The sequence below is a fragment of the Pantherophis guttatus genome, chromosome 1, assembly GCF_059756535.1.
Source record: "Pantherophis guttatus breed Tessera chromosome 1, ASM5975653v1, whole genome shotgun sequence".
In the NCBI taxonomy this organism is placed as follows: Eukaryota; Metazoa; Chordata; class Lepidosauria; order Squamata; family Colubridae; genus Pantherophis; species Pantherophis guttatus.
The window spans coordinates 98048456-98065599 of NC_142063.1; the positions used below are offsets into that span (position 1 = coordinate 98048456).

General features: G+C 36.8%; 1 protein-coding gene across 2 annotated transcripts in view; it reads left to right on the forward strand.

The window, feature by feature from the left end:
* Positions 1-3165: 3165 nt before the first annotated feature.
* Positions 3166-17144, forward strand: part of SBF2 (SET binding factor 2) — a 227759-nt gene continuing 213780 nt past the window's right edge. For both annotated transcript variants that reach the window (XM_034417071.3, XM_034417072.3), the window contains exon 1: positions 3166-3613. In XM_034417071.3, coding sequence (XP_034272962.1) covers positions 3559-3613 — 55 coding nt within the window. In that variant the 5' untranslated portion in view covers positions 3166-3558. The remainder of the gene's footprint in view (positions 3614-17144) is intronic.

The following is a 17144-nucleotide window of genomic DNA, read 5'->3' on the forward strand; positions in this document are numbered from 1 at the left end:
AATCCAGTTAAATCATCTTCAAGAAGTGGTGGTTAAACCTTTTTAAACATTCTATTCTGTTCTGTTCTAAACTTTCAAAAATAAAGAACCTACCATTTCTGTACATTAACTGTGTTATTGCTGAATAGATTTGACTGCCAGTTTTTTTCTACTTAAGTGAAAATAGGTTTTCTTTCCCTTTTGTCTAAATGAAATTTAAGTAATTTAGGGTAGTTTAGGCTATCACCTACTTTTTTATACACACTGGAAATTAAGCAAAGTTGAGTTCTTTCTAGATCATATTGAATTCACTATTCCCCTCCTATACATGTTGATACATTATATGTATGCCTGTAAACTGTTGTTTATATAATTAAAGACTGTGACATCTATTATTTAAATAATGTAGAATATTGAAAACAACAGAGAAAAAAGATATAAATATTAATTGCAGTTTAGGATTAATATTATAAGCATTAAAATTACTTGGCTTTGCCATTCAAAATTTAGTAGAAGCATTTGTTATATAGTAAAGTTTTTAGTCTTAAGCTAATTACTTAATATTAAAATCTCTACTTTATTATTACTTTACACACAGAGACACACATTAATGAAAAGAAAAGACAGATAAACAGAGCAAATTTAAAATGAATTAAAAGATGAAAAAGGAAAATTGAGAGAAAAAACTACAGTTAGTTCTCAAGTAATCTCCCTAACTGAGCCCATGGTTGTAAAGATCACATGACCAAACCTGATTTTACAACCTTTTTTGTGGCAGTTGTTAAGTAACACAGCAAATGCTAAGCATAAAGTATTGTTAAGCAAACGTATTGTTCAGTATGGGGTGAGTTTTGCCGGAAACAAGAAATAGATGCCAGTTTCTGGGAAAACCATTGTAAAAGGCAGGCACATGACCACGGGGCACTGCAAACAGCCATTAATGCAGGCTGGCTGAGTGCCCAAAATGTGGTCACGTGACTGCAGGGGGACCTTGATGTCAGAACTTTGAAACTAGGTCTGACTAAGTAGCTTTTTTGGGGAGCTTTGAATTATTGCTAAGTGACTGGTTGTAAATCAAGGACTATCTGTATTAGGTTTCTATCTTGTCCCTTTTTATACAACTGCTAATTTTCAATAGTGTATTTGTAAACCTTTAACTTTTCTTAGTGTTTGTTTTTGCAATGCTGCATGTTTTATGCATATAAGAACCATGCAAGTATAAGCATTAATTGGGAAATTTGATTTAGATGGGCAGTTTCCCACACTAGATTCTATAACAGTGATATTCACAAGTGTGAAAATGTAAAGATCAGAAAAATATGTTTTACTTAAGTCACTTCATGCATTATTTTAATGGTGCCATAATTAATATAATGAGGCAAATCCTAAAGACTTCATACAGTAGCCATAAACTGGATTAGTATCCTTCGAACTGGCAGGACCCTCCAGAAACATGCAGTGTATAAATGGAAATTCTCTAGTGAGCTACCAACAAACATTTGTTTGTTTTTTAATCTGTCTTTGTTATCCTGCCCCCCCCCCCATACTCTGATTCCTGTAACTTTTCATTAGGCAAAATGGTACACCACAAGACAAAACCTTTTGAACCAAGGTACCTGAAATGGACTAATTCACACATGCGTCCAAAATCCAGGACCCACAACTCCTGTGGAATTGGGCTATTTTTAAGGAAAATACATCTCTGAATGTATCACGTTTCCAGTGAAGGCAGTACATTAGAAATTCTGTCATTGTTGAGGGCACTCAGGGATCTGGTAAGGAAATATTTCATAAAGGATAACCTAATGGATCACAGGTCCTCTAGTAAGCTATATACCCCATGCTATTATTTATAAATACATTTAAAACATTATTTATTAGTTCCAAGAACAGCTAGTTGTTGCCACTTTAGGTATGAAACATTAAGTATCAATCTGACATTAGTAATATTACTGCACCAATATTTAGAGAATACATGACTGCCAAATTAGAAAAAATAACTGTTGTAATTTAGCATAAGTTCACTATAGCAAGTCTGCATTGGGCTTTAGGCCAAAATTATCCATGGGGTACCCATTCCCCTTCAGATACATTATTAGACTAGTTATATTTTTTTTCAAAGCACTGATTTGTACTGATTCATTTCTAAAGAATTTAAAAAAGTTCTATAATCATGGGTGAGACTAGCACTAAATACAGGTAGTCCTCCACTTACAACAGCTCATTTAGTGACGGTTTGAAGTTACAATGGAACTGAAAAAAAGCAACTTATGACCATTTTTCAGACTTATGACATCCCCATGGTCACGCGATTTACATTTGGATGCTTGACAACTGGTTCACATATATGTCGATTGCAATGTCCCCGGGATCATGTGACTGCCTTTTGCGACCTCCTGACAAAGTCAACAGGGAAGCCAGATTCACTTAACAACCCTGTTACTAATTTAACAACTGGGGTGATCCACTTAACAAATGTAGCAAGAAAAGTCATAAAATGGGGCAAAGCTCACTTTCTCACTTGGCAACATAAATTCTGGGCTCCATTGCGGTCTTGAGTCGAGGACTCCCTCTATATACGATCATTTTCAAATCGCCTTTGAACCCAGCAAAATAGCACCCCATTTTTTTTCCCCCAAGCCACACTTCCACAAAGACAGAAAACGCCCAAGCAACAGGAGGGGAATTTAGCATCCTTCTCAACACAGGCATTTAGAACAGAGTAGAATAGAGCTTGAGGGGACCTTGGAGGTCTTCTAGTCCAGCCCCCTGCTCAAGCAGAGGAACCTATATACCATTTCAGACAAGTGACTGTCCAGTCTCTTCTTAAAAACCTCCAGGGACGAGAAGCGCCCACGATTTCTGAAGGCCGATTTCTGTTTGCCTAGCTCCAAAGGTCTTCTTACTCGGGAGTAAGTCTTTTACGGAAACCGATTTCCTGCGGACTCAGCAAGCGGCTTCCAACGTTTCTCCTCGCCTACCAAAAGCACGGCGGCTCCTGTTCCAACTTCGGAAACAGGAAGGAAGCCTCTGATTGAAAAAGGGCGGCCGAGCTTTATTTCTCAGACCGCCTTCCGTTGTCGGGCGGCGGGCGCGATGTCAAGCGAGCCCCGTACAAAGCCATTATGTAACCCACGTCCATACATATGGAATATAACCGTTGGGGTGGGTGGGGGGGGGGAAGAAGAGTAAAGTAACCGCCCTGTCGAAGCTGAGCGGAGGCAGCCCCGTCCTGGACACAGCGCGCGGCGCTTCCAAGACCCGGAATTGCCCCCCCCTCCCCTCAATCACCGCGAGCCCGGCTCGAGCGAGGCCACTGGAGAACGGCTCTCCGAAAGGGAGGAGAGAGAGAGAGAGAGAGAGAGAGAGAGAGAGAGAATGAGGACCGCGCAGGCGCACCAGGAGCCTGGCTGTCCAACATGGCTGAGCTGCTGCCACTGCCGCCGCCGCTGCCACCGCTGCCTCTTTTTGCAGGACAGGGGGAGTTGAAGGGAGGATGCTGAACTACTCCGGAGCAGCAGCAGCGGGAGTGGTAGGTGGAGCGAGGCTAGCGAGGACGGAGCCGGCCTCTGCTCGGCTATGGCCCGCCTGGCAGATTATTTCATTGTGGTGGGCTACGACCATGAGAAGACAGGTAGGTGTGGCTACGGGTAATACGCCGTTGTCTCTGCCTTGCATTTGGAGCGGGGGGGGGACTTCCTTTGGGAAGGGGCCGGGCGTGGAAAGGGGGGGCGGAAAGGCAGCTGGTCATTGTGGGGAGGGGGAGATGGCGACTAGGATCCCCTTTGGGACGGAGGGGGGACCATGGAGGAGTGGGTGGAGGAATGTCAGGAACAAGCGCTTGGGCTTCCTCTCCCGTGGTTGAGTGGCTTGGCAAGGAAGAGGAGTGTGCGTGTGTATGTGTGTCAGTCATCTTCCTTTGCTGGGGATTTGACACGCAAGGGGATAGCAGCATCAGCAGCGGGGGCTGGTTCTCCCTCTTTGAAAATTGGGCGGGGAAATGTAAAGGGGGCATTTTTTTTTTACCTCCCTTGAAAAGCCATGATTTTTCTATGGGGATGTGGGGGGGGGGGACAGGTTGGGTCCCCAGCATGGCTAGGGAGGAATTTTATTGACCACCTGGCCAAGGAAAGTGAAAAGGAGCCAGTAGTAGCTTCTCTCTTAACTATTTAATGACACGCTGGGCTGGGTCGGTGTATTAGATGAATTGCCAGGTGGAGAGAGCGATCTTCCTTCTTCCCCAGCATTGGGAGAAAAATAAACATTAGGACCAATGTGTCCTCTTCGTCTGTGTTATCGTGAGCGTTAACATCCAGTAGTAATTACGGTTTGTTTGGCCACGTGAGAGTTGGCTAAATTTAGTTGGTTCCAGAAATACAGTAGAGGAAACTTGGGTAACTTGTTGAAACATGACCAATGCAGATATATAAGCATGATAAAAACCAGTTACTTTTAATTTGCAGGGTTTGAATCTGGAAGATAAGTTTGTAAATTTATATAAATACATTTATTCAGGTTCTGGGAATATTTTAATAAATTTAAGGTAGTTCTTAATAACACAATAAGAAGCATGCTTATTTTTATAGGCCTGCTTCAAAAAGAAGCACCGATATTAAAGGGAAAACAAGTTGTATAGTAGAAAGTTGTTTAAATTTTCTATAATCTGAATAGAGTGCCATTTTTGAAGATATAATGAAGGGTTATTCTAATATTTTTCTTACAAGTTTTCTTTTTGCTAAATAAGCAAATGTGATTTGTCTATGAATGTTTCTACATAAGAGTGTAGGATCTGGCACTCTTCTATCTACTATAGCACACTTATAGCACAGTATGCTTATAGAAATATGGGATAAATAATATAAGCTTACTTGAGAGAAGATAATTTTATAGACAGATGGTATGGTATGCTGAGTTACTGCCTTAAAAAAGTAATAAAAGTTTTCAGATTCATATTCAAAGAATTGAAACAGGAGTCAGGAAACAAATATTTAGGAATATTGCACTGTAGAAGCAACAATGCTATACAGCAGTGTTTCTTAAAGGATGGTCCTAGGATCCCTCTTGTCTCGCCCCCCCTTCTCAGGGGTCTTTAAAATCAAAATTATTTGCTTATGCTTATGTTCAAAAATAATACAACCTTAAAATCCTATTAATCTGAGAAGTGATAGTGGCAGTGAATGCATCAATTTTAATTTTTAATATATTAAATGTTGTTAAACATAACCCCTGCAGACAAAAGCTTTTTTGGAGTCCTCCATAATTTTTGCAAGTGGGAAGGGGTCCTGAGAAAAAAAACTAAAGAAAGACTGATACACAGCAATGTTAGCTAACTCTAAGTAACTCTACTTCCACTCATTTATTAGTTTTTGCCCTTCAAGTGTTATATTTGTAATATATTGTTCCAGCTTTTAAACCATATCATATCCAGCTTTTAAATCATAACATATACACAGTATATGTGTATATTTTATAGTTATTGTATATTTTATAGTTATTGTATATTTTATAGTTATGATTGAGTTGTCCATTCTATAACTTTTTATTAAAGTCGTCTATGTGTGAGTTGGTGGCTATATAAATTTGTTTAATAAATAAATAATAAAGTGCGTATTAGTTATACCTTATCAACTTTAGGCTTGAAAATATTTAAGAAATTGTCCAATTTCATGAAGCAGGGTTTGAAAGGGTTTGAAGAAAGTTTTAAAATTGTACGTTCCTGAAAATACAGACTTAGTGTGGCAAAGTAATTTCTTCTATAAGGAACTACGCCTAATGCAGATCTTAAACTCTTGATACAGTAAAATAACCTATCAAATGCATGATAGATTTGAAGCAAATGAATCTTCAGATTATTGCTTTAAATTTTTACAAATATGCAGTTAAATTCCCCTTGCATGCTTGTTTATTTTTAGAGTCAGTAATTAAAACTGTTTCAGAGAGAACCTTCTGTAAAAGAATAAAGTGCACTGTCTATTCTAAATTCCTTTATCCCACATACAGTCCCATGATGCATAGAGAATTGACCTTTCTTAATCAGATCTTTTTCCTATGAAACTCCAGCATTATGAAGTTGTTCTACAATCCGTACGCTCAAGAACAAACAGTAGTGTAGTATCTCATATTTAGTTTTGCACGGGTTTAGTTGTTATCCTTTGACTTAGGCCTAGTATGTTCTTCGAACTTAACTATAATCTGGAACAATAATGTTAAAAACTGTGAGTCGGGGATATTTTAAAATCTCTGACAGGTTCATTCTTCCAAGGGTTCCCCAATGAGAGCTAATTACAATAGACTTTTCTCTCAAGTCAGGCTAAACCTTCTAATACCATCTAGTTTGTCCACCTTGGGAGTTTTTAGCCTTTCCATCAAAGACTTCTTCCTTGTGTTTATCTCTTGTGAAACAGAATAGAAGGTGCTTTGGATTTCCAGAGAATCAGACAGTTTAACAAATCTTATGTCAAATCTGGCAATATTTGACATAATGCAGTCTATGGAGATTTTCAATAATCCAAAGATGCTTTTGCAAAAGGCAACTGGACTTCCTTGATGAAGAAAGTTGCCTTTTGGAAAAGCACCTTTGGGATAATTGTGTAATTTTCCATGTGTCTTAATATTTTAATGAGATTCTTGTCCAAACCAACCCTCGAGAAAAAAGTCTATTGGGAAAATGTAAATTCAGGACAACAAGGGAAGGCAAGCTGCATCCATTCTGTTCTATAAGCTCTGCTACTCTGACTTGACTACATTCTATTGGCATGTGGTTCTTTAAATTGTCCCAAAGGTTTCAAGAGGCAACTAGACTTTCGTTTTTCTATGAAGATGTTTTGCTTCTCATTCAAGAAGCTTCTTCAGCTCTGACTAGATGGTGGGGAATGGAAGGATTTATATTCCTAGCAGACAGCTGGCCATTTGTGTTCTTTTAGAGCAGGTGGCCCGCAGGCCGGATGCATCACATGCAGGCCACGTCCACCCTAGCTCTGCAAAGGCAAAAAACATTGATACATCACGTGACGCAATCAAGTTTGACACCCGTGTTTTAGAGAGTCATTGAGGCCACTTGGAGGTTTATCTGTGTCCTCAGGATCACCTGAGTAGTGCAAATGGTTATGGAGCCTTTTTGGAACTGGTGAAAGGACTGTGTTGTAAACTGGAGATAGATGATTTTGTATTCTGTTGAGAGGACTGTTCAATTTTGACATAGATGGCCTCTTTAACCCTGCTTTCAAACCAGTGGTCCTCTCTGTCCAAAATGTGGACTTTGCTGTTTTTTAAATGCAGATGGACTGCTGAATCTTGTCCTGATGGATTTGTTCTATGTTGTGCCATGCATTTATGAAGTGGTTGTTTTGTTTCCCCAATGTACAGATCTGCACATGTACTGTATATACCACATTGTTCAGTTTGTGTCTGGGTGTTTTATTCTTGGGGTGGACAAGCTTCTGCCTTAGTGTGTTTTGGTTTTAAAGTGTGCACATATGTTGGGTTGGCTGAAGATTCTTCTGAGCTTTTCAGATATTCCTGCAATGTATGGAATGACAACATTGCTTCATTTATTGTTATGGTTGAATGTACATATGTACATTCTGCTTTTTGTTTAAAAACTCTTCAATTTGATAGTTTTTAAAACTACTTTTAATTTTCAGGTATCCCTCTTTTTGTTGTTACTTTATTTTTATTTTTTTTATTTATTATTAGTCATATTTCTATGCCGCCCACTCTCCGAGGACTCTGGGCAGCTTACACCAAAGACAGTATACTAAATACCATATTGCCCCCTAACAATCTGGGTCCTCATTTTACCCACCTTGGAAGGATGGAAGGCTGAGTCAACCTTAAGCTGGTGAGATTTGATCTGCTGATCTGCTGAACAAGCAGTCAGCTGAAGTAGCTGCAGTACTGCACTCTAACCACTGCGCCACCTTGGCTCTATGTTCCATATGCTGGTGTATGATCATAATAAATATATGATTTGATCTGTTATTCTATTTTCCATTGAACCATTTGCCTGATGCTAATATGACTGTTCCTCATTGTCATGTACTTTAATATTCCACTGTTCCTTTTAGGTCACTTTGTCTAGGGTGACGGGAGTAGCTCTTTGGTGACTGCTGATATGTCATATCAAGCTATATGTTTGAATTTTAATTTGGACTTGTTGTTGCTTATTGCTTTGAGCTGCCCTGAGTCCTTGTGGAGAAAGGGCGGCATATAAGTCCAATCAATCAATCAATCAATCAATCAATCAATCAATAATAAAGTTCATTGGCTTTGTTTTGATGAATAGGACATACAGTACATTAAATCAGTAACCATGTTTTTACAGAACACATGGATGAGTTCATGCTCTGTACAAACTGAAGTCAAATTGTTCTGAATTCATGTGATGTATAAATCCAATGCTGTGGTTTCATTAGAAATCTTTTCCAGAGTTTTAAGGGACTGAAACCATTCACATTTTGTTTAGTTGTTTTGCCCAGATTTTGGCATGGAGAGATTTTTCTTGTTACATATAGTATGTCCTTCAACATGTAGCTATGTCATTTCACTGTGAATTGACTGTTTAGAAGGCTTGCAAGCATGCAGGTTTTTGAAATTAATTGAATTTCGAAAAACAGATTTCTATAATATTTTAGTGTCTAAATAGTGAGATTGTGTTAGATGGTAGCAGCTGGGTGAACTTGTGTAGGTTCAAAAGCTGAACACGATTGGGTCTGATTAATACTTGGATGGCAGAATGCAACCATGGAATTTCAATGTTGTAACCTTGGACTGAGAAGATAAAATATATCCTAAACCTAAATGCAGAAATGGCAAACCTATTTCTGTATTTTTGTTATGAAAATTGCAAGATTTGAAACTAATGACCACCTGTATCTTGTTGAAACTGTGAAAGTATTTTACCAACTTTGCTTTTCAACTAAAATGTTACTCTATAATGTAACTTTCATGTAGTCATATTTACTGTATATCAGCCTATAAATTATCCCGATTTTCCCAACAAATGTCAGGGTTTGAATTTTCCCTGTCTCTTGGGCTGCAGACACCCATTGACAGTGTTATTTGCAAACCTGTAGAGCTATAATGCAAATGGTTATATATATTACCTGACAAATACATATAAAATACATGTGATCAAAGGCATATGCACCTGAATACTAGAAATATATTTTCTTCTTGTGAAGAAAGGGGAAAACTATTTGTTATTTCTGGAGACATAGAAGCTCTATGGTCAGTAATTGGCCAGTTTTGAAACAAAGTAAGTTCTGACTGGCTGGCAGGCATCTATGATTGCCTGGACTGTGCAGTGGTTGGCTGAAGATGCTATCTTCTATGCATGCATGCGCTCACATTTGCGAACCGGTAGGGAAGGTAAGTGAATTCCACCAAAGGTCTGTTTTCAAACTTTCCAAAGGTCTCCAATAGTTTAGTAATAGTTAATGAGCAATTTCGGAAAGTAATTAGAAAGTGAGGTTTGTGAACTTAAAAGTCTCTTCTGTGGTTGTTAGCAAGATGGCTAATCCCTTTGTCTCCAGGTACTCACTCACAAGAAACCACTCTCCTGAAGTCTCCTTATGAGGAACAGCTGTCTAGAGCATATGTGGACAATCTCCTGTCCTTTCCTTATCCAGATAAATGTCTTTGCCACCACTTTTGCAGAGTTCTCTTCAGTTTGCCATACTTCCCTTGGAAGATTTATAAAGTGTGATTTAATATATTAAATAATTTTGGTAAGATGTGGATACAGTAAAATCTAATTGAAGTGTAACATTTTTGTGGCCATATCTTTTAAAATGTATCAATAACATCAATAATTCCCATGTAATGTTGTTTGCTAGAATATTTCTAGGACTTGAGGGAAATAAACAGATGTTTACAGAAGATAAGCAGAAATATAAACATCCCACTCTTTCCCTTTTGATTTCTATTTATTAGCATGAACAGTTTTTAGTTGATCTTGCATTTACAGGGTGGAACATGTGACCTCTGAGGTTCTTTCCAACTCTAATTCTATGAAATTTTGATCATAGTTGTCAGATCCAGCCGCTCAGAAATATAATTACAGCAACTTTCTCAGGGACATATATGACCAAGCTGAAAACTTAAGTTTTATTGCAGGCAGTTTTAATGACCAAGAAAAATATTGATAAATTCTGACAGTGTTGAACTGTCATTAAGGAACCGATTCATATCCCGCTGTTATATTTCCTATGTTTGTAACTCCATCCAATCCAATTTCACTTTAGATTTCTTGCTTCTTCCCTTGAGGCTATAGAATATCTGCATTCTCCACATTCCTTCAGTGGAAATAGACAATGCATTGGTCTTAGGCTGAGGAACTTCTCTTTCCCCAAACTTCTAAGAGTATTCATGTTTAGTTGTTTTGTTCACTTCAGTAAATATCTTGGACTTCCACAGGTATGGTTGTTTAAAACTAAAAATGTTTCAAGGTATGGTGCTAGGACATTTACCCCAAAGCTGCCTTTTTAGTGATAAATACTTTTGGATTGGTTGAAGAGCTAAAGGGAGCAATGTAAATTAAATCATATCATTTCTTCAATAAATATGCTGCATACACATAGCATTAAGCTACAAAAGGAAAACTGTTTAAAAGTTGTAATAAGCAGACATCAGCAGGCAGTCACATTGTGTCTGTATTCCATTGCTTGAAACTCCTGAAAAAAAGTTTATTTGATTTCCTACTTAAATGCAAGACTTTTATAGAATGTCAGAATCAATTAACCATAAATAACCTTTGTAACTCTTTCTTTATATTATTTCCATGACCGGGGAGACAAGCAAAATGTGTTCCTCCCAACAGGAAATATTTGACACAGCTAGTTTGGTTTTAAAATTAATGCCCAGAAGGGACACACATTTTTGTCAGCAAAACATCCGGAAATCCATTTAACTTCCCAATTTGTGAAGACAGTGAGACTGTTCAATATAAGGGAAAGTATTGAAGTTTATCTTGAGCCAAAATGTTGATAAAGAGAATAGTTGTTCAGTATAATGAAACAATGTTGCTATAGTTGTGCTTAGCATCTGCAGCTTCGCTTAATGATACAGACCAATAAGAACTTTGTTTTTGAATGTCCTGCGGTGGTTGAGTAAATCTATTAATTTTTATCAGAATCTGTTTAGGAAGACTTCAAAAATTGTTAATTACTGAAATCAAAATTCAAATAGATGATACAAGATAGTCGTCAACTTACGACCATTCATTCAGAGACCATTCAAAATTATAATGGTGCTGAATGAAAGGATTTACAACTAGTTATGACCACTGCAGTGCTACTATGGTCACATGAACAAAATTCAGGTGTTGGACAATCCACTCACTCTTATGATCAACTGCAGGGATACTGCTGCTACCCCTACCTGCGTACCTTCTCCATCCTCCTGCCCTGCTGAGTCCCTTAGACCTACCTCCCATAAGCCTTGGTTCAGTTTCCTGCCCCACTGGATCCTACACCTTTGGACCTCCGCTCCTCCCCATCATGTTCAGTCCACTTACTTTTCTGAAGATTGCCTTTGAGAAGGAATACTGGTGGATCTGCCACGTAGCCTTCCTATACAGAAACCATATGATCCTGTCCCAGAATCCGGTGCCATTTTGGAACGAGCCTCAGTTTTTGAATCATGAGAATTATCACCACTCCCAAAATGTTGCCGGCCTTTAGGAAGGCCACACAATGGATAGGCCAGTTCTCTTTCCCAAGGTGATCTTCGGAAAAAATAATTGGACTAAGTCATGATGGGGAAGAGGAGGCTGAAAAGTGTGAAACCCAGTGGGCAGGAAGATTTGTAAGAAGTGCCTCAAGGAGTGTGGGAGGCCCAGGGCAGGCCACGTGAACTGAGCTGGTCCTGCTATGTAGGCCTGGACCTGCGCTAGGCCTCCTAGGGCCTTCACGACTCTTTGAGGCCCCCATGCTCTGCTTAATGAATTGTGTAGTCACTTAATAACCTCAAACATGGACAGCAAGAATTGTGATAGTTAAGCAAGGAAATCACGCGGGTACCTCACTTATGACCATAATTCTTGGCTCAATTGTGGTTGTAAATTGAGGACTATCTTTATTTCTCAGTTTCAGAAATGTAAAAACTGATTGTAATTTCTCAGTTACCTATTGATGGTAGTGTATACTAATATAGATCTAAGGATGTATTTCTGATACAATAGCTGAGTACAACTGCCTTAGGCTATGTATTTATTGAGGAAATTTATTTTCTACCTGTTCAAATTGAATCTATAATCTACAACCCTACATGCTCTTATTTTATAACCAGAATATTGCAACATTAAAGATTGTTGCAACTTCAAGAAAAATTGAAACTGCAAACCATGACAAAGTAAATGTATTTTTATTAGGATGATGTATAAGTGTGACATCTGTTTCATAATAGAATGACTTCTACATCATATGAGAGTTTCTTCTATTAAGTGTATGTGACAAATGCTTTTGTTTAAACTGTTAACATTGAAATTGCCTATCATATTTTGCTCTTCGTACCTCTTGGAAGAAAAAAATGATGGATATTGGATAAGATGTAACGTTGGAAGTTATGCTCATTCAATAAAATCTTACATTCCCACAGCTCAAATTTTATTGTACAAGAATACCACAGATTCTTTCTATATTCTTGAAATTTAGGGAGATTTGCAATAGTTTGCAGTTCTTGGACAACTTTGTTAATTTCCTGCATAGATCCTCTTTGTAAGGGAAAGTGTTTTCTTTATGTTACTAATCTTTTTCTCTTTTCTATTCAGTATTTGAAGGTTTTGGGTTTTGGGGGTGGGGGTTGTTTGGTAAAATCTCAACGATTGGAATCTGAATATATTATGCAAAATAAGCAAATGGTTTCATGATGGAATATTACATGAAACAATTATATTATTGAGCAACAGTTGGAAGAGCAAAAGAGCTTTTTTATGTTATGAGGATTAAATCAGTTTATTCAATGAAGAATAGTTGTTTTTTAAAAAAGACATATTTATTGCATTTTAAATGTTTATAATATTACATAGTTTATATTGCTTACAAACATTAATTATATTTTTGTAAATATAATCTTACATAGGCATTCTGAATATGTTTAAATATTTCCCCAATATAAACATATGCAATATTTAAGGAATATTATGGTTGTAAACAGGAAACAATAATTTACCATATGTACTTTAAATGCTTATCACTAAGTATTTTTTATGTTTGTTCCTCCCTTTCTTTTTAATCTGTAGTTTTCCTATATATAGGATTTCTAAATTTATTGCAGAATAAAGGATATAGTTTGGAAATAATATAGAAGCTCTATTGTATGGCTTTATTGAATTGACTGTCAACTCAAAATATATTTAACTTTTCATCATCAGAACTAAATTAGTTCAAATTAATAACATTATGAGAGGTTTAGGTGCTCCCACCAAATAAACTTGCCTGCTATTTTAAAACATGGGTTATTCCATACTTCCATAAGCTCTTCATGAGTATTAAAAATCAAAATGTTATATATAGCTCAATATATTCCATATGTTAAGTACTAGTACTGAAACTAATCTTTGAATGCACATAGGTCTTCCAGGATTTCAAAAGGATCAGATAACAAGTTTCAAGTTCAGCCCCAAGAGAGCTGAATTCTGTAGTTCCTTATTCCAACTGGTATCTAAAACTGAGATAAGTAGCATTATAATCCTGAAAATATAAAAAATTGTACCTGCTATTTAGAACTGTTAATTTGCATAGTGAAAATTTTGAAGGCTGCTCCAGCTAGGATAAATTTATTAATGCTATTTTAAATTCACTTAAAGTAGTACAGAATAAAAAAAAAACTTTTAAAAATATAAGTCAATTTCAGAACTAATCAGAAAAATTTAGACTCTATGTTTAGGTCTTCTTTCATTTGTTTCAAAGTAGGGGATAAACTACCTGAGAGAATTTCATTTATTATACAGATTTCTAAGAAACATTATATTCTAGATCTGGTATTCCCTTCTGTCATGATCTTGTTCTGGGAGACTTACCCTCAATTATCATGTGCAGATCATGTCCTTGATTGCAGAGAAAGAGGGTCTATTAAGATGGTCAATCCCAGATGTCTCATCAATCCAGGAGGTTTCATGGCAGCATTGTGGAGAGTTTCCCAGTGATCTGGAAGTTGCTTCTATTTAAGTGCCTCGTTGACTACTGGAAAAATAGAGGCAAATAGGGTGTTTGGCAGGATCAATCCAAGAAGCTTTTCCTCACTTGCCAACCCATACTGCACAAGTTGATTTATTGAGAAGCTCTATGAAAAGGAGTGAAGAAATGCATGCAGTGACACTAGTGGAAAACAAGAAACGAATGCAATCAGACATAAGAGTCCAGGTTTAAATCTACGTCAATAAGAGTGATAAAGTATAATTATTTTTCAACCCTTGTTGTGTCCATGGAGTGCCAACCAGGGGAAAGGTGGGCCAGAAGATCCATTCCTTGTAAGTTGTGATTGTTTGACCAAACATTTTGTTGATAAAAGTGTGCATATCTGCTCCAAGTTAGAAGCTTGATGGGCACAATCTATTGAGCTGACAGAAGTGACCTACTGTAGCTTTATCTGGACCCTAACGGAGTAGAGTCCTCTGCAACCACTTGTGAGCTAGACCCCTGCCCACCTGGCTAATTCAAGTAGGGAGGGGACTAAGATTCGAATATAAACTATAGTCAATGTCTCTTTGAGAGAGAGAAGGAGAGTCTCCACAATCTTGAACAGCTGCTACCCTATCCCTAACATTTTTGGAAGAAGATGATTGAGAAGATGGTGGGACTACAGTGGCAGAGAGCTCTGGAGAATGGTTTATTAACCTGTGGCAATCTGAGTTCAGACCTGGTCATGGGACACACTGATTGATTCCAATACTGTGCCAATATGTGCAATCTTTTTTTTTTCTTGGATTGTGTTCATAGAGCACATTCATAATCTGTGGGTGTCACTGGACTTGTTATACTTGCTGTAAGAACAGGGAGACTATGGCCTTCAAGTCCAGTATCCTCAGTGCAGTAAGACAAATTAAAAAATTTGAGACAGATACAAGCAATAAGAGAAGCACACCACTTTTCTTGAAATTGGTTCCATTCAATCAACCAGAATCTACCTACCTGCAATTTAAATCCATTGTTCTGCATCCTGCCCTCTGGGCTGATAAGAGAACAAGTCTTTTATCTCCTATGTAATATTTTTTCAGGTATGTATCGTATATTTTCCGTTTTCTCTAATCAAGGCTAAATTTTTTTGTTCTTTCTCTTCTCTGGACTTAATTTCAAGTCCCAATTATCCTGTTGTTATCTGTCCCCAAAAGAACACATTGCTTAATGTAGGTCAAGTCAATACAGAACAAAATGAAGGTATTACTTCCTATTATTTGAAAATTATTATATTTCTGACATAGCTTAAAACTGCATTAGCCCTTTAAAAACTTTTGCAGCCATATTATAAATTAGAGAGTAAGGAAGATGATCTTGATAGAAATATACAAGAACCTCCCCGAAGAGACTGAAATGTTAAGCCCTGGGAAACAAGTTTAATATTCTAAAGTGGCTCAGACAAAATGCCTTTCTGATTAACTGGGGAATAAAAAGAGATGGGGGAAGTACAGTACAGTTAGGCTTGCAAGATTTTGTTATTGAACAAAATTGTATCAACATTACCCATTTGCTGTTGATTTACCATATCAAATTTATAAAATTGCTTATAGAATTGGAGAAAAAATAATAGGTTCATTATCTTTGAGTCTCAACCCACTTGTTTTAAACAGTGTGCGAATAATTTACCGGCTTTTTCATCTGATTCCCAATATTTTCACTTTAATCTCCTCCCAAACAATTCAACTTGGTTAGCATAAAAGTAACTTATCTGAAACTTGGTTACATGAATTCCTTATAAATTTGCACCATGGGATTCCTTGTATCAGTCATTAATCATTATTTAACTAGATTCCACTTTGCAATCTCTGAAGCCAAAATAAATTTTATGTCCTGAAAGTGGCTACTATTCTTTGCACTTGCATGCATATGTTTATGAAAATAAGAAAGCTAAGGTATGACAGTTTATCTAATCAGGAGTCAAGAATGACTTTAAGGCACACAAACACCCAAAAATACATAATACATAATAATATAAAGACATCCAAATTCTGAATTTACTTTAGAAAAAAGTCTGAAATTGCAGCCATTATCCTAAATTCCAAATTATTATTGTCTCCTTTATCATTGGTAACTAATTATTCAGCAGTCCAGTTCTGAATTAAGTATGATTTAAGTTTTTAAATTTCACTCACATCAGTGCTTTGTTCAACAATAATAACAAGCCCTTGGATTATTGAATATTATGCCATATCTTTTTCACAAGTGACATTATTGGTTGAACATAGAAAATTGTCCATAAACATTGTATAATCATGATGAACCAAATATTTACCTAACCGATAGCATTATCTCTGTGAGAACTTTGTTTCTCTTTGAGAGGAGAAAGGAAGGAAGATGTTGGCTGTGATAAAAACAAAGTAGTTTGTTGTTCAGGTGCATTTCTGCAGCTGTAGAGTTGAAACAAATAATAATGCATTGTATAATCAAAATATTGCTGAACTCTATTATCTTGATGTTGCAGGAAGTACAAGGGTGGATATTTCAAACAGTTACCAGTCTGTAGGATTTTAATGGTATTTATACACCTGTTCAGTTTTGAGAAGATAGGAAGCTTTCTTTTTCACATGTTTTCTGTAAATCCTCTTAATTGTTCGAGTAATATGGTCCAAAAATATTAAAATAGTTTACTGTTAGAAATAACTGATCACCTGATAAGATCATTTAATTAAAAAAAAAATAATGTACACCTAGGGCTACTTGGAATGGGCCTTGAAAGGAAGGCTTTCTATTTTTCATATGGGAATGAAAGGAAGGTAGATTTATAGATCAAATTCATGTTTCTTAAATAAATGTATATTCTTAAAAACAATATAAGGGGAGAAGGAGAGAGGGTTTCTTTATGTGTAATTTTTATGTAGCAATTATCCTGCCTTCATGTAATATTAATATTTTATAATAATATTTTAAATATTTTTTATAGAAAATGTGTTCTTGATATACTATATCATTCGTAAGGCTTTACATTCTGCACTTGGGGGCGTGATCATT